Genomic DNA, 22,941 nt, shown 5'->3' with positions numbered 1-22,941 from the left:
GGAGTCGGCGGCGGAGACGCGTCTTAGCTCGTCATCAGCCCAGCGCCGACGCAGGAAGCGACGACATTCCTGTCGCGCGCCGGGCGCTGTTTCTTCTCAGGCTCCGGGACCGGCGGCGGCGGCGGCGCAGGGGTAAGTAGAGGCGGGGCGGGCGGGGCGGGCGGGGCGGGCGGGGCAGGGGCCATGGCGCGACCAGCTAGCTCACTCGATCTCTCCGGTCCCGGCGGGCCTCGGGCGCGTGGACCAGGCTGGGCTACACTCCTCGCTTCCCTGGTCCATCTCGCCCTACGCGGAACTCGGAGTCGTGGAGGCGGCGGGCCCAGGCTTTCCCCGAGCCAACTGCAGCCCGGCCGAATCCCGGATTAGCACAACTGAAACTCCAAAACCGGGAACCGCTTCCTGGTTTGCGAGCGCGCCCTTCGAGTCCTTCACTCCCAGACCTCCCCTAATCTTGTGATGGGGCTGCTGCCGTCATATGGGCCAGTGGCCCACTCGGCCCAGGTGGTCTTTCAAATAAATCCTCCTGACGGTGAGAACAGTGCTTGGTGAGTGCCAGATACCTAACTACGAGCTTTACCTGGGAGGTCTCACTTAATCCTCTATGATACCGTCATATAGGTGGTTTTCTTACCGTTTACAGAATGGTAAACTGAGGTGAGGTAACTTCCTAGACCGTACAGGAATGACATAAAAGAGGTTGGAGTACAAGCAGTCGCTTTCCGCGACCCATCACTCTTTTTTTGAAACCTTTTTCCCCCCCTGTATTTTCAGTTGTTAAAAATTATAGTTGATTTACAGTGTTGTAAATGTGAATGTTTCTGCTGTACAGCAGAGTGATTCAGTTTTTATATATATATATATACACACACACACACACACATGTTTTCATATTCTTTTCCATTATGATTTATCACAAGAAATTGAAAATAGTTCCCTGTGCTGTACAGTTGGATTTGGCTGTTTATCCATCGTATAGCATCTGCTAACCCCAAAGTCCCACTCCATCTCATTTCCATCCCTTCCCCTTGGTAAACCCCAGTCTGTTGTATATGTCTGTGAGTCTGTTTTTGTTTCATAGATAAATTCACTTATGTCATATGTTCGAGTCCACGTATAAGTGATATCATAAAGTATTAGTCTTTCTCTTTCTGACTTAGTATGATAATCTCTAGGTCCATCTATGTTGCTGCAAATGGCATTTCATTTTTTTTTTTATGGCTAAGTGGTATTCCAGTGTATATGTGTGTGTGTGTGTGTAAGGCATATATAGGTATATATACCACATCTTTATCCAATCATCTGTCAGTACACATTTAGATTTTTTCCATGTCTTGGCTATTGTGAACAGTGCTGCTGTGAACATAGAAGGTGTGTGTGTAACTTTCTTAATTATAGTTTTGTCTGGATATATGCTCAGGATCGGGATTGCTGGGTCATAGGGTAGCTCTGTTTTTAGTTTTTTGTGTTTTTTTTTTTAGTTTTTTGAGGAGCTTCCATTCTGTTCTCCATAGTGGCTGCACAAATTTACATTCCCACCAACAGTGTAGGAGGGTTCCGTTTTCTCCACACCCTCTCCAGCATTTGTTATTTGTTATTGTTCAGTCAGTCAGTCATGTCTTACTCTTTGCGACCCTATGGACAGACACGCCAGACTTCCCTGTCCTTCATGATCTCTCGGAGCTTGCTCAAACTCATGTCCATTGAGTCAGTGATGCCATCCAACCATCTCATCCCCTGTCGTCCCTTTCTCCTCCTGCCTTCAATCTTGCCCAGCATCAGTCTTTTCCAATGAGTCGACTCTTTGCCTTTAACAATTTTCGGAATAAATGAACCAATAATGATGGCCATCCTGACTAGTGTGAGGTGATACCTCATTGTATTTTTTATTTACATTTCTCTGATAATTAGTGATGTTGAGCATCTCTGCATGTGCCTATTGGTCATTTGTATTTCTTCTTTGGAGAAATGTCTATTCAGGTCTTCAGTCCATTTTTCGATTGAGTTTTTTGGGTTTTGTTACTGAGTTGTGTGAGCTGTTTGTATATTTTGGAAATTAAACCTTGTCAGTCACATTGTTTGCAGATATTTTCTCCCAGCCCATAGGTTGTCTTTTCATTTTGTTCATCATTTTCTTTGCTGTGCAAAAGCTTGTAAGTTTGATCACATCCCATTTGTTTAGTTTTGCTTTTATTTCTATTGCCTTGGAGACTTACTAAGGAAACATTGGTATGATTTATGTCAGATATTGTTTTGCCTGTGACATCTTGCAGGAGTTTTAGGGTGTCATGTCTTATGTTTAAGTCTTTGAGCCATTTTGAGTTTATTTTTGTGTATGGCGTGAGGATGTGTTTGAATTTCATTGATTTATATTCAGCTGTCTAACTTTCCCAGCACCACTTGCTGAAGAAATTGTCTTTTCCCCATGGTATATTCTTGCCTCCTTTGTTGAAGAATAATTGATTGTGGGCATGTGGGTTTATTTCTGGCATAGCCCATCCTTCTTAACAAAGATTTCTACTGAAGCACTCAAAAGTGGTGAGGCAAAAATGTTTAGGAACAGCATAGCATCAAACCATAGCTTGCTGTGTCCTGACGCAGTTTGAATTCTTGTCTTTTTGCAGTGTTTTAACTCAAATGGGTGATGAAAAGGACTCTTGGAAAGTGAAAACTTTAGATGAAATTCTTCAGGAAAAGAAACGACGGAAGGAACAAGAGGAGAAAGCAGAGATAAAACGCTTAAAAAATGTAAGCCATGTTTTTTAAGTAAGTGTTTTTATTTTAAAGGAGATTTAATTTCTTTGCCCTCGTTTTTCCATTAGAACAACGCTTCTTCGGTGAAGTTCTTTTGTACTTCCAAATGTCTCAGGTGAGCCCAAAATCTATTCTAAAAATTAACAAAAACATTCAGATGCTCAGTTTACTTTGAAGACAGGTTGATAACTTACTAAAAAGCTGCATATAGATGACCACAGCTACATGGAAAATGAAGTATTTTGAACCTAAAATCATTAGTGCGGTTGAACTAATTTTTCTCATTTCATCATTATATTCATGATACCATTTCCAAGTATTTTTACTATAGTAGGAAGTTGCCTTGAAATTAATGTTTTACACCTTTCTTGGTTTGCCTAATAACATAGGAAAACTTTAGTGATTTAATGAGGAGCATTGAAAGAAATACCTCTTATTTAAAATTAGCAACAGACTTTTCTTACATATTTATGAGATATTGCAAATTATTTGGTGTATGAAGTATGCTTTAAGGCTCAGTTTTGGCTCATATAAACAACTAACATACTTGGCATAGAGTCTAATGTCCCTTTACATATATGCTGGTTTTAATTTCTCAGGTTCTGGTTTACAGAGTTATTTTGTAAGTCTGATGTCATGGGATTTGAATGACAGTTTTTTAGATTTTATCACATTGGTCATATGAAAAAGTGTGTATGAAAGTTGGTTTGGGGATGTTGGCAAGGTTTGCGTCTTATTAAAAATAGGCTTATCAGTAAGGAAAAGTACTCTCTCCTTGCTTCTTAGTCTGATGACCGGGATTCCAAGCGGGATTCCCTTGAGGAGGGGGAGCTGAGGGACCACCGCATGGAAATAACAATAAGGAACTCGCCGTACAGAAGAGAGGACTCCATGGAAGACAGGTGAGTGGGGTGTGGCCCCGAAGAGCCCAAAAGCTGCAGGTGCGCTCACATCTGACTGTGTGTGACCCCAGCTGGCCCTTCTCAGTGTGATTTTGTAAGTTGGAGGTCATGACCTCCATGGAAATGAGCCTTGTGTGGTGTCAGGTACCAGCTCCCCACTCTGCTTAGGAGAAGTGTGAGTGTGTGTTCCTTTGTGATTGCTCTTCAGTGAAGTCAGCACAACTCACATAGTACATTTAAGGAATTGTGTGTGTGATGATTTCTATAAGTACTGTCTAAAATTATCTACAAATAAACCAGAGTTGCTGCTGAAAGATACTTGAGTGAGGCCTAGGAGAAACAGAAACAGTCCTGCCAAAGCTGTACCTCTGACATTTCTTCCTATTCTTTGGCTTCTCCTCAGTTTTTTCCCTTCATGTCCATCATCAAACAACCAAAAACACTATAACCAGAAATTAAGGCAAAAAGGTATAGACTCTGCATTCTCCCAAGGTTTTGGTTTTATACTCAGTTGAGAATATGAAATGACCTTTTGAGATCATTAAGTTTGACTAAAATTGTGGGACCTTCTTTTTTAACAGCTTTTGTAAGTGAGAGACTGCACAGATTTAATGTATGCAGTTCGATAAGTTGTTGTACACGATCAAGATAATTAACACTGCATGTCTGTCACACCCTAGAGTTTCCTCAGAGAGCATTTTTGTTCCATGTAGCACACTGATTTCCACTGTACTTTCCATCTGAATCTGTGTTTAATATACAGTTTGGGCTTAAGTTTCATAATCGTTGTTGTTAAAGTCACTAAGTCGTGTTTGGCTCTTTTGCGACCCCAGCGGACTGTAACCCACCAGGCTCCTCTGTCCTTGGGATTTCCCAGGCAAGAATACTGGAGTGAATTGCCATTTCCTTCTCCAGGGGATCTTCCCTACCCAGGGATGGAACACACATCTCCTGCATTGGCAGGCGCGTTCTTTACGGCTGAGCCACCAGGGAAGCCTGAGTGTTATAATGAGCACAGTCTTTGAGCTGACGGTTGAGGCTCTCCTTTATGTTCTGAACCCTTCCTTTCCCTGGGTTGGGGAGACTCTCTGTTGCCCTGGTGCTCCCTACGTCCCTCTCAGGTGACATAATGCCATGGTGTCTCATTGCAGAGGAGAGGAAGATGATTCTTTGGCTATCAAACCACCCCAGCAGATGTCTCGGAAGGAAAAAGCACATCACAGGAAAGACGAAAAGAGAAAAGAGAAACGTAGGCATCGCAGTCACTCAGCAGAAGGGGGTACAGAGCATTTGTTTCATTTTGTGTTGTGTTCAGATATGGTCTCCTTCCTACTTCATGATCTGCTACGTTCTTCAGAGCACAGCTGAGAGAGAAGAGAATAAAATTTTAGCTAAAAGTATAAATTTATTATAGATCATTCTGAATAGATACTTCATTTTCCTTCTGGTGTGTTTTCCCCTCACTGCATTGTTCTGGGAAAGCTGGTCTGTCTATAAAATTGTTTTAATTCAGCGTGGGAAAGCCACTCTTTAGTGCTCAATTGCTTTTAAGAAACAGATGCTTGATAAAGTCCAAGTAGTGGGTTTGCTGTCACACCATTATCAAGAGCTTCTTAGGGGTGTTGAGAAAATGAACCTGGGCCTGATGTAAATCTTGTTAAATGCAGTTGGTTTAATGTGGTTTATAATGTGTTGCAGAAACTAAAAGAAGTTAAGCTTTGTCTTGTGTTCTTTACAAGTGATGACTTTTTTAAAATCATGAGACTGATGTAGCCTAATATTACAGCTTATTTAATACAGAAAATTGAGAAGATAGAGACCACAGTTCTGTTCAGTGATAATCACATTATTTTTGTTTTTTTCTTAACTTCAGGCGTATGACATAGAGTTTTATGTCTTCATCTTTTTTTTTTTTTTTTAACAAAAGTCATGGTTGTTTCTCCAAGTCTTTTTTTTTTTAAATTATTTTTGGCTGCACTGGGTCTTCATTGCTACTCAGGCTTTCTCTAGTTGCAACAAGCAGGGGCTACTCTTTGTTGCAGTGCAGGTTTCTCATTGCAGTGTCTTCTCTTGTTGCAGAGCACGGGCTCTAGGGCACACAGGCTTCAGTAGTTGAGGCACACGGGCTTAATTGCTCCGCAGCATGTGGGATCTTCCTGGACTGGGGATCGAACCCTTGTCCCCTGCATTGGCAGGCATATTCTTAACCCCTGCACCACCAGGGAAGTCCCTCTCCAAGTCACTGATTAGATATTTTTTCTTTTTTTCACTGGGTATTGTTGAGTTTTGGAGGTTAAGTCTCCTCTCACGACACATGCTGTTTGCCCATAGGGAAGCATGCCAGAGTGAAAGAGAAGGAGCGGGAGCACGAGCGCCGGAAGCGGCACCGGGAGGAGCAGGACAAGGCTCGGAGGGAGTGGGAGCGGCAGAAGCGGAGGGAGCTGGCTCGGGAGCACTCGCGCAGGGAGAGGTAGGTGCCCTGACAACAGCAGAGATGTGGGCGGGCAGGTCATACACGGACGGGAACTGGGCAGGAAGCGGCCCAGAGGCTTGTCCCGGAGGAAGCGAGGGTTCCCTGCACATGGGACTGCACGTGTGAGGTGACAGAAGTTGACAAGGGGAACAAAAACCTGTGCACCGGCTTCCTCCAGGCGGAGGCTGCTCAGGTGCCCAGAAGCCCGGCTGAGCGGGTGAGAGAGTGTGGTCCTGACTCAAGGCAGAGTCCCCGCCTCAGCTTCTGAGGTGGTCCCTCAGGGAGGGATACTGCTGGAGGGAGCTGGGGGTCTAGGAGGAGCTGAGAGGTGAGGAGTGAAGCTTCTGAGAGGTTCAGACTTGCAGCAGTGGGGGAAGGAGAGTAGGGCGGGGTGGCGGCCAATAGGAGGTGGGGGGCTGTCCACACCCTGAGACGACGTCCGTGTGGGATTGGTGAGGGACGAGCCTGGAGCGAGGCAGGCTAGGCCGCTGTCCCATCCCAGTGGAGCCGTCCTGGAGGCGGTCCGTCCCTGCATGTACCACCTGCAGCACAATCGGCGAGGAGGGGCTTCGGTGTGAGTGACTCACCGCCTGCTTGGTTGGTGGGTGTGTGCCAGGCACCTGCTCTGTTCTAGGGACCTTGTCCAGGAAGACTGTCCGACAAGGCATATTGCTTAGGGTTCCCGGGGTTACAACAGAAATAGACTCAAGTTCTTCCAAACAAACAAACAAAAAAGAAAAAGAAACCCCAAAGGCCCTGAAATGGCCAGGAGCTAGGACACCAGCCTCTGGTGCTTTTGTCTCCAGGGGCCTCTCTGTGGGCTCAGAGTCCCAGAGGAGCGTCTGTTAACCCAGATCTATCCTCCATGGCCTAGGCGTGACCCCTCGACTACCTCTGTGTCCTGTGGTCATTTCCAGGGAGAGCTTGGGAGCTGGGCTGCTCTACAGGAGGGGAGTAGCAGGGTGAAAGGTGTGGACATTCCCAGCAGCTGGGGCCCCACAAAGGACAGGGAAGGCAGGTGTGAGAATGGTCTATGTTTGCAGGCCCAGTGTGGTTTGGGCACACAGCTATGCAGACACAGTAGTAACCCCAAGGAAGCCATGCTTGAAAATAAAGAGAAGCACATGGAACAGTGCAGCAGTGGCCACACTATACAAGGCGACACGAGCTGACAGGGTTAGCGTCACAGTCCCTGAATGGCAGCAACTGGAAGAAAAGGTTGGAAGGCATGGTTGCTGCAGGACATTGTCTAGATGTCCAGTGTTCAACACAGCTCTGAGACAAAGAAATAAGGTTTAACCCTTTCTAAGGAAGAAAAACACCATAGAAACAGTGTGTTCCAGACTTGGCGAAGACCTGGAAGCATGGAACTTGAAGATGGACATCGTGCCTTCTAATGACAGTGAGGAAAAGGTTGAAGAAAAGCTGAGAGAGACTCAAGAACCAAGGGACAGTGTCTACGGGACCAGCATATGCACAGCGGTATTCTTGGAAGGAAGGGGGAACAGCTGAAAATGTCCCAAATTTGATGAAAAATATTTATCTACATATCAGAGAAGCTCAGTGAACCCTGAATAGGATAAGTACAAAGTAACAGTGGCACCGGGAAAACCAATGAGAAATTGGGGAAGGGCAGGAATACTGGTACCCCAGAATTCTGTGTCCATCACAGCCTGCCTCACAAGTGAGGGGCAGGTGAGCAGAGGCTCTCTGCCAGCAACGTGGGCCTTCCGGGAAATGCTTAAGGACAACCTTCAAGCTGAGCAGAAATGACACCAGAAGAAAAGGCCAGCCCCGGGTGTGGCTGAATTGCAGGTTAGGACGAAAGCCCCTATAAACATGCTTCTTCTCCCATCTTGTCTGAATTACTACAAGAGACACAAGATTGCATAAAACAATGATTAAAACACTGTGTGGTCAAGTAGCCATAAGGTGTATAAACTGCAGGAGGAAATAGGATTGGGGGCTGTATGTGAACAAGATCTGCGTTTCCTGGAGCTTGATCTCATAAGATGCACACTGCAATCTCTAGAGTAACTTCTAAAAAATAGTAAATAGAGGAATTAAAATGGTTTGCTAAAAATCCTCATTTAAACCCCAAACGGGTAACTGCCTGGTAGTCCAGTGATTAGGACTCCCTCTTCTGCCGCAGGGGGCCTGGTTTTGATCCCTGATTGGGAAATTAAGATTCTGTATGCCTCATGGTGAAGCCAAAAAAGAACCCATCCCAACTGGGAGAAACAGAGAAACCAAAAAACAAGACAAAAGAAGGTGGGGTTCCGGGGGGCAGCACCAGCTGTATCCATAGTTACATTCAGTGTGAGATGGTCTCTGCACCAAATATGGGAGAGCCTGTCAGACAGAAAAGCAAGATCCAGCTATGTGCTATGTCAAAGGGACATCTTAGAGTTGGAGTAGGTTGAAAGTAAAGGAGGAGGACTTTGCTGAAAGTCCAGTGGGTAGGATTCCATGCTTCTAATGCAAGGGGTGCAGGTTCGGTCCCTGGTCGTGGAACTAGGATCCCACACCCCATGTGGCAGCCAGAAAATGAAATGATGGGAAAGGATGGCCCATGCACACAACAACGGTAAAAGGGCCTGAGTGGCTACACTGACGTCAGACAAAATATATGTTACTAGAGACACTGAAGGTAGAGACCCTCGTGACGACATAAATGCAGAGCAGTAAGATGCGACCAGGATAAATGTTTTGGCACCTGGCATTGGACCCCAACCTGAACACAACTGAAGGGAGTACTAGTCCATTGACTCTGGGTGGAAGCATTGGGGTCCCATGCCAGTCATCAGTAGTAAAGCTGGAGAAAATCAGCAAGGATGTATATAATTTGGAAGATGCTACCAGCCAAACGTCATGACAGGTGGGCACAGCAATGCAGCTATAGGACACACATCGTCTGAAAGCTTCTAGGATGTGTTTCCACAAAACTCCAAGCTGTGTAAGGAGTCTCAAAAGAATTGAGGCCAAAAAAAGTATGCCCTCTTATCACAGAAGAGTTCAATTAAAGTTAGCAACAGAAAGAAACTGGACCAGGCGGGGTATCCTCAGATGTTTGAAATCCAACAACCCATTTCTGAAAAACCTATGGCCTTCACAAGAAATGATGAGGAAAAATATAAAATATCTGATTTTTAATTTTTCGGGGCCAAAAAATATGCACAGCTTGTGGGATCTCAGTTCCCTGACCAGGGATCGCACCCAGGCCCCGCCGGTGGACGCGCCCGGCCCTGACCCCTGGGCCCCCGGGGCTCCCTGATGGCGGTTTGCACTGAATGAGAACAGAGGCGCTGTGGGGACCTGGGGCTGCGGCTGCCCTTGGCGTGCAGTGCAGTGTTCCGGCTGCAAGCACCTGAACCAGAGCCCTGCGGGGGCTGCGGCTCCCCTCCTTTCCTTAGACGGGAGGCTCAGGAAGACTTGCCTCCTAGCAGAAGTGGATTAAAATTGTGTGCACCTGAGGAAAGCCTTGGTGCATCTCAGAGCATCAGATGAGCAGAATGTTCTGGACCAAGTGGGGCTTCAGCCCCAGGCAGTTAACCTCCTTTGGCCAGAACTTCCCTCTCTGCCCATCGTTAGGGATGGGGTTAACAGGACTTGAGTTCTGGTTTTTAAAAGCCCTTGGTGGGCTGAAAAACCCAGTTCAGTTCAGTCGCTCAGTCGTGTTGGACTATGCACCCCACAGATTGCAAAACGCCAGACTTCCCTGTCCATCACCAACTCCCAGAGCTTGCTGAGACTCCTGTCCATCGAGTCGGTGATGCCATCCAACCATCTCATCCTCTGTCGTCCCCTTCTCCTGCTGCCTTCAGTCTTCCCCAGCATCAGGGTCTTTTTTCCAAAGAGTCATTTCTTTGCATCAGGTGTCCAAAGTATTGGAGTTTCAGCTTCAGCATCAGTCCTTCCAGTGAATATACAGGACTGATTTCCGTTAGGATTGATTGGTTTGATCTCCTTGCAGTCTAAGGGACTCTCAAGAGTCTTCTCCAGTACCACAATTCAAATGCATCAATTCTTCAGTGCTCAGCTTTCTTTATGAGAGCTTTCTAACTCTCACATCCATACATGACTACTGGAAAAACCATAGCTTTGACTAGACGAAACTTCGTGGCAAAGTAATGTCTCTGCTTTTTAATATGCTATCTAGGTTGGTTATAGCTTTTCTTCCAAGGAGCAAGTGTCTTCTAATTTCATGGCTGCAGTCACCATCTGCAGTGATTTTGGAGCCCAGAAAAATGAAGTCTCACTGTTTCCACATTTTTCCCATCTGTTTGTCATGAAGTGATGGAACCAGATGCCATGATCTTAGTTCTTTGACTGCTGAATTTTAAGCCAGCTTTTTCACTCTCCTCTTTCACTTTCACAAGAGGCTCTTTAATTCTTTGCTTTCTGCCATAAGGGTGGTATCATCTGCATATCTGAGGTTATTGATATTTCTCCCGGCAGTCTTGATTTCAGCTTGTGCGTCATCCAGCCCAGCACTTCACATGATGTATTCTGCATATAAATTAAATAAGCAGGGTGACATTATACAGCCTTGGCATACTCCTTTCCCAATTTGGAACCAGTCCGTTGTTTCATGTCTGGTTCTCACTGTTGCTTCTTGACCTGCATACAGATTTCTCAGGAGGCAGGTAAGGTGGTCTGGTATTTCCATCTCTTGAAGAATTTTCCACAGTTTGTTGTGATCCACATAGTCAAAGGCTTTGGTGTACTCAATAAAGCAATAGTAGATGTTTTTCTGGAACTCTCTTGCTTTTTCGATAATCCAACGGACATTGGCAAGTTGATCTCTCCTTCCTCTGCCTTTTCTAAATCCAGCTTGAACATCCGGAAGTTCTTGGTTCATGTACTATGGATGCCTCGATTGGAGCATTTTGAGCATTACTTTCCTAGCATGTGAAATGAGTACAATTGTGTGGTAGTTTGAACATTCTTTGGCATTGCCTTTCTTTGAGATTGGAATGAAAACTGACCTTTTCCAGTCCTGTGGCCACTGCTGAGTTTTGCAAATTTGCTGGCATATTGAGTGCAGCACTTTGACAACATCTTTCAGGACTTGAAATAGCTCCACTGGAATTCCATCACTTCCACTAGCTTTGTTCGTAGTGATGCTTCCTAAGGCCCACTTGACTTTGGACTCCAGGATATCTGGCTTTGGTGAGTGATCACACCATCGTGGTTATCTAGGTCATTACGATCTTTTTTGTATAGTTCTGTGTATTATTGCCACTTCTTAATATCTTCTGCTTCTGTTAGGTCCATGCCGTTTCTGTCTTTTATTGCGCCCATCTTGGCATGAAATGTTCCCTTGGTATCTCTAATTTTCTTAAAGAGATCTCTAGCCTTTCCCATTCAGTTGTTTTTGTCTATTTCTTTGCATTGATCACTGAGGAGGCTTTCTTATCTTTCCTTGCTATTCTTAGGAACTCTGCATTAAGATGGGTATATCTTCCCTTTTCTCCTTTGCCTTTCGCTTCTCTTCTTTTCTCAGCTATTTGTAAGGCCTCCTAAGACAACCATTTTGCCTTTTTGCATTTCTTTTTCTTGGGGATGGTCTTGATCCCTGCCTCCTGTAAAATGTCACGAACCTCCATCCATAGATCTTCAGGCACTCTGTCTATCAGATCTAATCCCTTGAATCTATTTGTCACTTCCACTGTATAATTGTAATGGATTTGATTTAGGTCATACCTGAATGGCCTAGTGGTTTTCCCTATTTTCCTGCATTTAAGTCTGAATTTGGCGATAAGGAGTTCATGATCTGAGCCACAGTCAGCTCCCGGTCTTGTTTTTGCTGACTGTATAGAGCTTCTTCATCTCTGGCTGTAAAGAATATAATCAGTCTGATTTCGGTGTTGATCATCTGGTGATGTCCATGTGTAGAATAGTCTCTTGTGTTGGAAGAGGGTGTTTGCTATGATCAGTGCATTCTCTTGGCAAAACTCTGTTAGCCTTTGCCCTGCTTCATTCTGTACTCTAAGGCCAAATTTGCCTCTTACTCCAGGTATCTCTTGACTTCCTACTTTTGCATTCCAGCCCCCTATGATGAAAAGGACATTTTTTTTTGGTGTTAGTTCTAAAAGGTCTTGTAGGTCATCATAGAGCCATTCAACTTCAGCTTCTTCAGCATTACTGGTTGGGGCATAGACTTGGATTACTGTGTTATTGAATGGTTTGCCTTGGAAACGAACAGAGATCATTCTGTCATTTTTGAGATTGCACCCACATACTGTATTTAACTTATATGCAGAGTACATCATGTGAAATGCTGGGCTTTATGAAGCATAAGCTGGCATCAAGATTGCTGGGAGAAATATCAATAACCTCGGATATGCAGATGACACCACCCTTATGGCAGAAAACGAAAAGGAACTAAATAGCCTCTTGATGAAAGTGAAAGAGGAGAGTAAAAAAGCTGGCTTAAAATTCAACAGTCAAAAAACAAAGATCATGGCATCCGGTCCCATCATTTCATGGCAAATAGATGGGGAGACAATAGAAACAGTGACAGCTTAATTTTCTTGGGCTCCAAAATCACTGCAGATGGTGACTGACTGCGGCCATGAAATTAAAAGACGCTTGCTCCTTGGAAGAAAAGCTATAACCAACCTAGATAGCATATTAAAAAGCAGAGACATTACTTTGCCAACGAAGTTTCGTCTAGTCAAAGCTATGGTTTTTCCAGTAGTCATGTATGGATGTGAGAGTTGGACCATAAAGAAAACTGAGCACTGAAGAATTGATGCTTTTGATCTGTGGTGTTGGAGAAGACTCTTGAGAGTCCCTTGGACTGCAAGGAGAGCAAACCAGTCCATCCTAAAGGAAATCAGTCCTGAATATTCATTGGAAGGACTGATGCTGAAGCTGAAGTTCCAATCCTTTGGCCACCTGATGGGAGGAGCCGACAGGTTGGAAAAGACCTGGATGCTGGGAAAGATTGAAGGCAGCAGGAGAAGAGGACGACAGAGGATGAGATGGTTGGATGGCATCACTGACTCCACGGACATGAGTTTGAGCAAGCTCCGGGAGTTGGTGATGGACATCCATTTCTTCTAAGGGATTCTTGCCCACAGTAGTAGATACAATGGTCATCTGAATTAAATTCTCCCATTCCTGTCCATTTCAGTTCACTTATTCCTAAAATGCTGATGTTCACTCTTGCCATCTCCTGTTGGACCACTTCTAATTTACCTTAATTCAGGGACCTAACATTCCAGGTTCCTATGCAGTAGTGTTTTTTACAGCCTCGGACTGTGTACATCCATCACCAGTCACATCCACAACTGGGTGGTGTTTTCGCTTTGGCTCCTTCACTTCATTCTTTCTAGAGGTATTTCTCCACTCTTCTCCAGTAGCATATTGGGCACCTACCGACCTAGGGAGTGCATCTTTCACTGTTACAGCTTTCTGCCATTTCATACTGTTCATGGGGTTCTCAAGGCAAGAATACTGAAATGGCTTGCCAGAGGGGCAGTTTATAAATGCGAGCAAAAAGCACTGAGGGCCAAAAAGAAAGCTTCCGGTTTCGGGGGTGAGAAAAGATTTGGCGTGCTCCTGTTCCAGGGACCGCCTCGAGCAGTTAGAGAGAAAGCGAGAACGGGAACGCAAGATGCGGGAGCAGCAGAAGGAGCAGCGGGAGCAGAAGGAGCGGGAGCGGCGGGCCGAGGAGAGGCGCAAGGAGCGGGAGGCCCGGCGGGAAGGTGGGCGGGGCCCCGGAGGTGGGCGGGGCGGGAGGGTGGGGGAAGGCCGGAGGTGGGCGGGGGTGAGCGAGAGGGCTAGGTGACGCTGCAGGTCCTGGAGTGTGAGCTGTGCATCCTGGATAGCCATGTCTGGTGTCCACCTGCCTAATGCCCAGTGGGTGATAGGCCTGGGTTTGAGGAGGCGGGTTCTGTCCCCTTCCTTTGACCAGTAGAGAGCAGTCTAGAATGCCCACCTGGGTCCTCTGGTGGCTTCCTGGGCTCTTTCGCTGGCTGTAGGCATGTGTACTCCTAGAGGAAAAGGGGACTGGCCCCAGCCCCTGTGCTGTTCTTGCGCAGTGTCTGCACATCACCGGACCGTGAGAGACGACTACAGCGACAAGGTGAAAGCCAGCCACTGGAGCCGGAGCCCTCTCCGGCCACCTCGAGAAAGGCTTGAGCTGGGGGACAGCCGGAAGCCAGGTAAGGCCGCACAGCGCCTGCGGGCCCAGTGCGGGGTGGTCTTTGCTAGGGGAACACCTGAGCTCATAGGCTGGCTGATGCTTCACAACATCATGGGGTGCTGCAGCACCTGTGTGTGTGAACGGCTATCTGTGTAAGTTCATGCGCTAGAGCATTTGAAGACTTGTCTTCCTCCCAACTGTCTGTAGATGAGCTGGTCCTCTTATATGAGAAGCACCATCTAATGTTATTTTAAAACATTGCCTCACATTCACCTTCAGTGGTTTATTTTATAAGTGAAAGAAGAAAAAGTGGAAGAGAGAGACCTGCTGTCTGACCTGCAGGACGTCAGCGACAGCGAGAGGAAGACCAGCTCCGCTGAGTCCTCGTCAGGTGACTGCTCGCCCGGCCCTGCCCAACTTGGCCACCACAGGGCGGGCCCCAAGTTCACTCCCACCTGTTTTCTTCCTAAAGCGGAGTCGGGGTCAGGTTCTGAGGAGGAGGAAGAGGAGGAGGAGGAGGAAGAGGGAAGCAGCAGTGAAGAGTCGGAGGAGGAGGAGGAGGAAGAGGAAGAAGAGGAGGAGGAGGAGACTGGAAGCAACTCTGAGGATGTGTCCGGACAGTCAGCCGGTGAGCTCGAGCCTGAGGCTTAATGTGATATGAGCTTAGAAGTTACAGAACAATAAAGTCTACGTAAACAAGTACCCATCTTGAAAATGCCTTGCTGACTGGGACCATGTGAGACCCCCAGTGATCATGTGAGGGCCCTTTGCTACCTCTTGTAGATGGTCTTCGCTGATGCCTGTTTCTCTTGCAGAAGAAGTGAGTGAAGAAGAAATGAGTGAAGATGAGGAGCGAGAGAATGAAAACCACGTCTTGGTTGGTGAGAAGCCCCCAAGTGGTGGTTCACCTCTTCCTCGTCCACCTCTGACCTGGGTGCTTGACCCATGTCTGAGTTGTGGTGGGACTGTGACCCACAAATAAGCCTTGTCTGTGGCACGCCCCACCCAGAAGCCACAGGGACACCCAGCTGCTATATCCAGGACCCAGCTGCTGGTTCCCTGGGCACCCTTCTGGGGACTGCTCAGCCTGGACATTGGGATAGGAACTGGAAAACACCAGCTGGGCTCTGACCACAGACCAGTCACTGGCATGGGACTTTGTGGCCTCTGCCAATAGCCAGGCCAAGGCCTTGGGCCACTGGACGCCTATTCTGGGCCGGCCTTCTCAGACAACTGGTCATTAGCTCACAGTGATCCCGGCCTGGCCAGTGGCCCCAAGACACAGCGCCCTCTGTCCAGGGCAATGGGACACAGTATGTCCTGGCCCCTGGAGGCTCTTGTGCTCATAGTCCCCCCAGAATGGGTGAGGGTTGTGACACTTGTCTGTTTCTGGTTCTGAAATTGGATTTAATATCTGAAGTTCCAGAGTCACGGTTTGACCACGATTCTGGAGAGAGTGAAGAGGGGGAAGAGGAGGCGGGTGAGGGCACCCCTCAGAGCAGCGCCCTCACCGAAGGGGACTTTGTGCCTGACTCCCCAGCCCTGTCGCCCATCGAGCTCAAGCAGGAGCTGCCCAAGTACCTGCCTGCCCTGCAGGTGAGGCACTTCCCCTTTGCTGCCTATGGACAGGGCTGGTGGCTGAGAGCAGAAGCTGGGTCCTCACTGTGGGTGTCTGTCTCTGGCCAGGCCTGGCCCCTAGCCTCCGTCATGGTCTCTGTCATGGTCTGGGCTCTTGTCCAACAAGCTTGCTGGAGGAAAGCTTGTGCAACTGCAGCCAGGACGCCCACAAGGGGCCCCATGCATAAGAGTCAGGCCGCCTCGCGTGCAGTCAGCTCTGCAGTCACTTCTGCCTCGGCCTGGGAAGATGGGCCCTTGACTTCCCTTGCCTTGTTGCCCTGTAGGGGTCAGAGGGCAGTGGTGCATGTTGGCCTGCAATTCAGTAACCAAAGTGGTGCAGGGAGGGACTTGGGGGAGGGGCAGGTCCCAAGAGGGTGAGGGCCCAAGGTGCACTGAGGGTCCACTGCACCTGAGGGGCTGCTGCGCCAGCTGAGGGTGCAGCACAGAGGGTCCCTGCTGTCTTGGCATCATCTTAGGATCAGTGGCTGGAGGTGTGGCGGGGGACTGGTGCCCAGGGCCCACTGTTGGATAGAGGGCACCTGCTCACTGAAGGAGCAAGCAGAGGCTAAGAAGATGATTCTTCCCAGGTCCTGCCTGAGCACTGTCTGGGCTTCTGGAGATGTCTAGTTGAGGCTTTGCTGTGGGCTGTGAGCCTGGCTACCATGCCCTCATGCTGGTTCCTCCCCTAGGGTTGTCGGAGTGTGGAGGAGTTCCAGTGTCTGAACAGGATTGAGGAAGGCACCTATGGGGTGGTGTACAGAGCAAAGGACAAGAAGACAGGTGGGACGCAGCCCAGGATGGTCCCCCACAGGGAAGTGGGTGTAGGGCATGGACCAGGTGGCCCAGAGTGCCAGCCAGCACCACAGGCCCCTGGCTGTGTACAGGGCCCTGTCACCTTCAGTGTCAAAGTCACTGGGCATAGTTCCTTCTGATCCCAGGAGCCACCCCTCCCCTGGTGCTGGCCCTCACGGGGCTTCACCTGGCTGGTGCACACCTGAGCACACCTGAGCAACAGGCTCTTGGCACCCACAGAAGTCAGCCTGACCAAGAAGCTCTGTGCTGCTTGTGAGTATGGAGTCCACCAGGCCAGGCCTGGAGTGACAGCACCTGAGCAGGTGTGTGCCCGGGGGCCAGGGCCTCAGAGACGGAGGCGGTCCAGGCTCTGAGCCCCCAGGGAGGCCAGTTGGCCACGTCCTGTGATTCCAGGGGACAGCCGTAAATGGGAGCATTTGGGTAGAAGAAGGTCTCGTCAGTGTCTGTCTTCCGGTGACTTTCTTTTCAGATGAAATTGTGGCTCTGAAGCGATTGAAGATGGAGAAGGAGAAGGAGGGCTTCCCAATCACGTCACTGAGGGAGATCAACACCATCCTCAAGGCACAGCACCCCAATATCGTCACTGTCAGGGTGAGGCCCATGCACCTCTGCCCCCAGGGGCCCCAGTGCCGCACCCTTAGTGGCCATCACACTTGGGGGCTCCCTGTTGTGTCACCGGGTATCCAGGCCTGGGATCTCACATCTCTTGGGAGTGCTGGTGGTGGCAGGGCTGGCTGGGGCCCTGACCTCTCGCACCTGCTGTTGTTTCCTAGGAGATCGTCGTGGGCAGCAACATGGACAAGATCTACATCGTCATGAACTACGTGGAGCACGACCTCAAGAGCCTCATGGAGACCATGAAGCAGCCTTTCCTGCCAGGTGTGTCCCAGTCAGTCCCATGGGGTGACCCTGGACCCACATCCCCTGAGGGATGTCCCACCCTCGGGCTGTTGGGGGTGGGGGTGTGGGGGCTGCTGACATTGAACTGTGACCCTATCCCACTGGGTGTGCATTTGCTGGAAAGGCCAGTGGCTGCTGCAGCGGCGAGTAGCCAGGCACCAGCCCCGTGCTGCCTGTTGCCACAGGGGAGGTGAAGACGCTGATGATCCAGCTGCTGCGTGGCGTGAAGCACCTGCATGACAACTGGATCCTGCACCGAGACCTCAAGACGTCCAACCTGCTGCTGAGCCACGCAGGCATCCTCAAGGTGAGCCCTGCCGGGTGGCTGGGAACAGAACAGCTCCCAGCCTTGAGCCATCTGCAGCCCACCATCTCCCCTCGCAGGTGGGGGACTTCGGGCTGGCACGGGAGTATGGGTCCCCTCTGAAGGCCTACACCCCAGTGGTCGTGACGCTGTGGTACCGAGCCCCTGAGCTTTTGCTGGGTGCCAAGGTGAGTGGGTATTCCGGAGCCCCCAGGGCACGCCGGCTCTCAGCCCCCTGAGCACTCCCTGACCCCTGCCTGACCCCCCAGGAGTACTCCACAGCCGTGGACATGTGGTCAGTGGGCTGCATCTTTGGGGAGCTGCTGACTCAGAAGCCGCTATTCCCTGGGAAGTCAGAAATTGATCAGATCAACAAAGTGTTCAAGGTAGGTGCCCACTGGGGGCATGTGCAGGTGCCCAGGCCGGTCCACCCTTCCCTGCACAACCTGAGTGTCTTGAGATGCTCCCTCTTCTAGGACCTGGGGACCCCCAGTGAGAAAATCTGGCCTGGCTACAACGACCTCCCAGCTGTCAAGAAGATGACCTTCACTGAGTACCCCTATAACAACCTCCGCAAGCGCTTCGGGGCTCTGCTCTCAGACCAGGGCTTCGACCTCATGAACAAGTGCGTCCTGCCCTGTGCCCCACCCCTGCCCACCTCGGTCCTGCCCCCAAGCTGCCCTATTGATGTCACCTAGTGCCTTTTTCTCCCAGGTTTCTGACATATTTCCCTGGGCGGAGAGTCAACGCGGAAGACGGCCTCAAGCATGAGTATTTCCGCGAGACCCCTCTCCCCATTGACCCCTCCATGTTCCCCACGTGGCCGGCCAAGAGCGAACAGCAGAGGGTGAAGCGAGGCACCAGCCCGCGACCTCCAGAGGGAGGCCTGGGCTACAGCCAGCTGGTAAGGGGTTGTCAGGTGCTGGGGTGGGGGCTCCCCCAGGCAAGACTGGCCCGGCCTGGGCCCTACATGCCCTTGTGTCCACAGGGCGACGACGACCTGAAGGAGACGGGCTTCCACCTCACCACCACAAACCAGGGGGCCTCAGCTGCAGGCCCGGGCTTCAGCCTCAAGTTCTGAGGCTCCCAGCCGACCTGGACCCACCCTGGGGAGCACCGACCGCGCAGGCGCTGGAGGCGCTGTCTGGGTCCTGACTGTGGACCGGGGCGCCAATGCCACAGGGCTGCCACGGGTACAACCTCAAGTCTTGGACTGCTGGCCTCGTGGGGTTTTCCACGTTTTCTTTTTATTTTATCTTGCCTTGTAAATTTGTAGAATTAAATCACATTTTCCTTGCTGTGGGAGGAAAGGCTGTATTTTTTCATACGAATTGGACTTGCCCTGTGAGGGGAGGGTGGGCATTCGTACCCCCACACACTTGGCCATGGAGGGGCCATGCCGGGCGGTCACCACTGGCACTAGGATCAGAACTGTGGAGATCTTTGTTGTTTTTAAATCTTCAATAAGTTATTAAGAATAAAAAACGGTCTTCTCTAAAAAATAAATAAATAAATAAATAAATCTTCAGGCTGCTGCTGGGGCTCCTTCCTGCTCCTCAACGCAGGGCCCCTAGAACCAGGCATGTGAACTCTAAGCCACAGTGGGTTTTTGTACAAGGTTGTTACTGTGTTTTAAGATGTAGTAAAATATTCTTGGAGGAAAGGTCTGATATATCCTTCTTTAAGCGGCTAGTCCTGTGCTGGATCCTGAACTAGTGCTCCCTGGGGGTGTGGGGAGCCAGGGCCCCCACATTCTTGAGAGGAAGCAGGGATAAAGGGAGGCCTCCAACCCCACTTGGACCCATCTCTTCCTGACTTGCATGACCTCCAGCTACTAGTCTGGCTGGACAGGATTTGTCTGGGGCCCCCACCTGCTCCAAACTAGTTCCTTTTGCTGGTGCCCCCAGCCCTGCTCCCCAGATCACCCCACTCTTCAGGGAAGCCTTGCAGCCACGGGGGCCCTGCCTCCCCAGCACTGAGCACGTGCCAGATCATGGCTCTAGTGGTCAGCCTGTTCAGCAGGTTCCCCACCCGCTGGGCGCAAGAACAGCCACCCACCATCCCAAGAAAGGGCAAGGAGACTTGAGAGACAAAGTGCTTTATCAGCAGCCTCAACCCGAAGCGCGGCGCTCAACTCCGCACGCGGATGCGCCAGGAGTAGGTGCTGAGCACGCGCTGCCGCCGGCGCACCACACACGTGTAGGTGCCCTCGTTGATGGCGTTGGCGATGATGCTCAGGTGCGCCTCGCCCAGGGCCAGATAGCCGGGGTAGGAGAACTCCAGGGGCTCCTGGTCCTTGTACCAGCTGCGGAGAGGGCGGAGGGCTGGGCAGGGAGGGTCCCGCCCTCCCCTCTTCGCGCCCCCCCCCCGCCGCCCCCCGCCCTCAGTCGGGCGCCGGAGCCGGGTCACTCACTATACTTTGCCTTTCTTGTGGAGTATCTTCTGACCACAGCGGAAGGTCACATTCCTGCCCTCGGGCACTAGCTTGGTTTTGGTCCTGGGGGGCGGCGGAGTGGCGGCCACCGTGGGAAAGGGGAACTCTGCTCGGGGTGGGGGAGCCAGATCAGCGCCGGGCGCCCCCGCGCACCCAGGCCAGGCGGACACCCGACCTCACCATAGCAGAAGTCGCAGCTGCTGGGGCACAGCCTTTTCATGAGTCGCCGGCGGGCATCGCAGAAACCCCTCCGAGCCCAGGACCCGCACACGAACAGCCGGTCCAGGCAGCCTGCGGAGGCAGACTGACCTCAGAACGCGGCCGCCCCCGCCCGCCTCCTGCAGCTCACCACCGACCCCGCACTCACCGTAGAGCCGGTGAAGCCCCCACAGCTCGTCCTGCGACAGTGCCTTCCAGCCGCGCAGCGTGGCGTTGAGGTGCATGAGCGCCCGGCCGTGCTGGGAGTGCATCAGGCCCAGCGCGTGGCCAATCTCATGGGCCGCCACGTGCACCAGGTCGGTGAGCCACACGCCTGCGGGCCCGGCCGATCAGCGCCCGGTACCCAGCCCAGCAACCACCCCCACCCTGCCTCCTTGCTCCCCGCGGCCTGCACAGCTGCTGCAGCGCAGGGAGCCTCCCCGCCGCAGCCACGGAAGATAAGAATGTTCCAGGCCGGCGAGGCGGTGAGCTGGCCCCCAGGAATGCGGCTCCGGCTCCGGCTCCAGCGGTGTGGGGGTGGGGGGGGCTTCAGGACTCCCGGAACCCAGGCCTACAGCCTCCAACCAGCCTTCCCCTCCCCACCAGCCTGACCTCAAATCCCCTGCACGACCCCTCAAAGACCCCCCGCTGTTCCCATGTAGTGGAGGGCCCCATGGGAGGCCAGGACCGCGTCACCTTTCTTCCAGCTGTAGCGTGTGGGGCCCAGGACCCAGTACTCGCTGTCGTCAAAGTGGATGCCGCCGTGTGGGGGAAAGAAGGCGTGGGCCAGCTCGCCCGTGGGGCCGTCGAAGCAGTGGTGCAGCGGGGAGACCAGGCAGTCCGTGTGGTTGATGGGGTAGAAGCCTGGGGGAGCACGGGCCTGAGAGAGGGCCTCTGGGTGGGGCGGGGGCAGGGGCACGGCGCCCACCTATGCGGAGATCGCTGGGCTGCTCGGGGGCCACCTCGCGGAAGCTGAAGGGGGACACGTCACTCCACATACGGAAGGCGGCAGCCAGACCCCGCCGAGTCTCACTGGGGCTGAGCAGGTTTCTCGGGAAGGAGAGGATCCTGGGGTAGGAGTCACGGTCAGGGGTGGCGGCCGGAGACACCGTGCTCCCCCCACCTGCCAGGGCCAGGGCCAGGGCCGCACTTGTACGTAAGGTTGAAGTGTTCCCAACGCAGCCTGGCCGGGGTCAGCGTGTAGCGGCGTCTGCGGGGCGCCGGGGGGTGCGGCGGACCGAGGCTCCCGGAGGCCAGGACGCCCGAAGTCTGGGGCGCAGCGTCGCCCTTGAAGGGAAGCAAGTGCTCCGTGGGGAGGCAGTAGGGACTGTCCCCAAGTCCCAGGTCTCGAGGAAAAGAGCCTGGAAAGGGGGCGCGCTCCAGGGAGTGCTGATGGCCCCTCCTTCTGCCTTTCGGCTGTTTCTGGTTTTCTACTCTGTGCCGGGTTTACTTAACAGAAAAAGTTACTAAAAACACGCCAGGTCGGAGTGGGCGGAGCTGGCGGCAGATTTGCCCCCCCACCGGCCCCTCCCCCCGCATCCGCGGACACGCGGACTCACGGCCGGACCGTGGAGCCGGGGCCGGACCCACCCGTTTCCGCGCCCGCTCTCACCTGCGCTGCTCTCGCCCCGGCCCCGTTCGTCGGAGTCCCTGGCCAGGCCAACAGCACGAGCGCGGGGAAGAGGCACAGCGCGCCCAGCACGGCTCCAAGCCGGCGGGCCGGGTCGCGGGCCCCCGACGCCGCCGAGGGGACGCAGGCCCCGCGGCCCATGGCGCCTGCGGACTCGCTGTCGGGGCTGGGGCGGCGGGGCGGCGCGGCAGCGGCTCAGATTACAGCCCCGGGGGGAGGGCGTGCGGCCGCCCCTGAAGGGAACCAGCTGGCCGCCCACTGTCGGGAGCACCCCCGCCGCCTCCAGCCTGGGGCGCGGGGACCTGAGCCTCTGGGTCGGTGGCGGTGGCCTGGGCAGGGCCCGCTGGGCGGGGTCACTTGGCAGTGGGGGGGCGAGGAGGGCCCCGGACGCCAGGGAAGGGACAGACGCCAGGGACTCAGGCTTAGGCGGGAATGTCAGCTGGGGTCCCCAAACGCGCTGGAAGTTGAATGACTCGGCAACTTTTCTCCCAAACGGAGTCCCCCCAAGCCCCTCGACACCCCATGAGACCCGGCAGTGGAAACTCCATCCTGGTCAGCTGAGGACATATCCCCCGCAGGCGCTGGCGACAGGGACCCCGCAAGAGGGGAGGGACGCGACGGGAGGGGACGTGGCAAGTGAGTACCAGGCTGAGGAAGAGGGACGGCGCCTGCGGAGCGAAGTTTGTGTGCCAGGAGGGAGAGGGACCGGCCCGGGCCAGCGGAAGGACCTGGCGGGCGACAGGGAAAGCTCACAAGGTGCGGGG

General features: G+C 51.9%; 2 protein-coding genes across 5 annotated transcripts; one reads left to right on the top strand and one right to left on the bottom strand.

Moving 5' to 3' along the window:
- Positions 1 to 2: 2 nt before the first annotated feature.
- Positions 3 to 19,213, top strand: LOC122452561 (cyclin-dependent kinase 11B). Of its 3 annotated transcripts, none has more exons than XM_043486290.1 (20): positions 3 to 132; positions 2,622 to 2,745; positions 3,538 to 3,653; positions 4,805 to 4,902; positions 5,985 to 6,123; positions 13,705 to 13,841; positions 14,178 to 14,300; positions 14,577 to 14,672; positions 14,754 to 14,909; positions 15,097 to 15,162; positions 15,702 to 15,877; positions 16,588 to 16,678; positions 17,181 to 17,302; positions 17,485 to 17,590; positions 17,797 to 17,918; positions 17,996 to 18,103; positions 18,185 to 18,301; positions 18,392 to 18,540; positions 18,630 to 18,819; positions 18,904 to 19,213. In XM_043486290.1, exons 2-20 carry the CDS (start codon positions 2,635 to 2,637, stop codon positions 18,994 to 18,996), a joined length of 2,316 nt encoding a protein of 771 aa, XP_043342225.1. In that variant the 5' UTR covers positions 3 to 132; positions 2,622 to 2,634; the 3' UTR covers positions 18,997 to 19,213. The 3 variants fall into 3 exon arrangements, with proteins under 3 accessions (XP_043342225.1, XP_043342224.1, XP_043342226.1); XM_043486289.1 differs by having other exon boundaries at positions 4,805 to 4,932; XM_043486291.1 differs by lacking the exon at positions 3 to 132 and adding an exon at positions 2,820 to 2,866 and having other exon boundaries at positions 4,805 to 4,932.
- A 220-nt stretch (positions 19,214 to 19,433) lies between these two features.
- MMP23B (matrix metallopeptidase 23B) lies at positions 19,434 to 22,493 on the bottom strand. 2 transcript variants are annotated; one of them, XM_043486301.1, is made up of 8 exons: positions 22,160 to 22,493; positions 21,698 to 21,834; positions 21,476 to 21,615; positions 21,244 to 21,411; positions 20,717 to 20,881; positions 20,530 to 20,640; positions 20,329 to 20,455; positions 19,434 to 20,239 (listed from the first exon to the last, which is right to left on the bottom strand). In XM_043486301.1, exons 1-8 carry the CDS (start codon positions 22,316 to 22,318, stop codon positions 19,915 to 19,917), a joined length of 1,332 nt encoding a protein of 443 aa, XP_043342236.1. In that variant the 5' UTR covers positions 22,319 to 22,493; the 3' UTR covers positions 19,434 to 19,914. The 2 variants fall into 2 exon arrangements, with proteins under 2 accessions (XP_043342236.1, XP_043342237.1); XM_043486302.1 differs by having other exon boundaries at positions 19,998 to 20,220; positions 22,160 to 22,485.
- Positions 22,494 to 22,941: the final 448 nt, after the last annotated feature.

Source organism: Cervus canadensis, chromosome 13 (assembly GCF_019320065.1).
Source record: "Cervus canadensis isolate Bull #8, Minnesota chromosome 13, ASM1932006v1, whole genome shotgun sequence".
Lineage (NCBI taxonomy): Eukaryota > Metazoa > Chordata > Mammalia > Artiodactyla > Cervidae > Cervus > Cervus canadensis.
The sequence above is the reverse complement of the archived record's forward strand: the minus strand, read 5'-3'. Positions and strand labels throughout refer to the sequence as shown.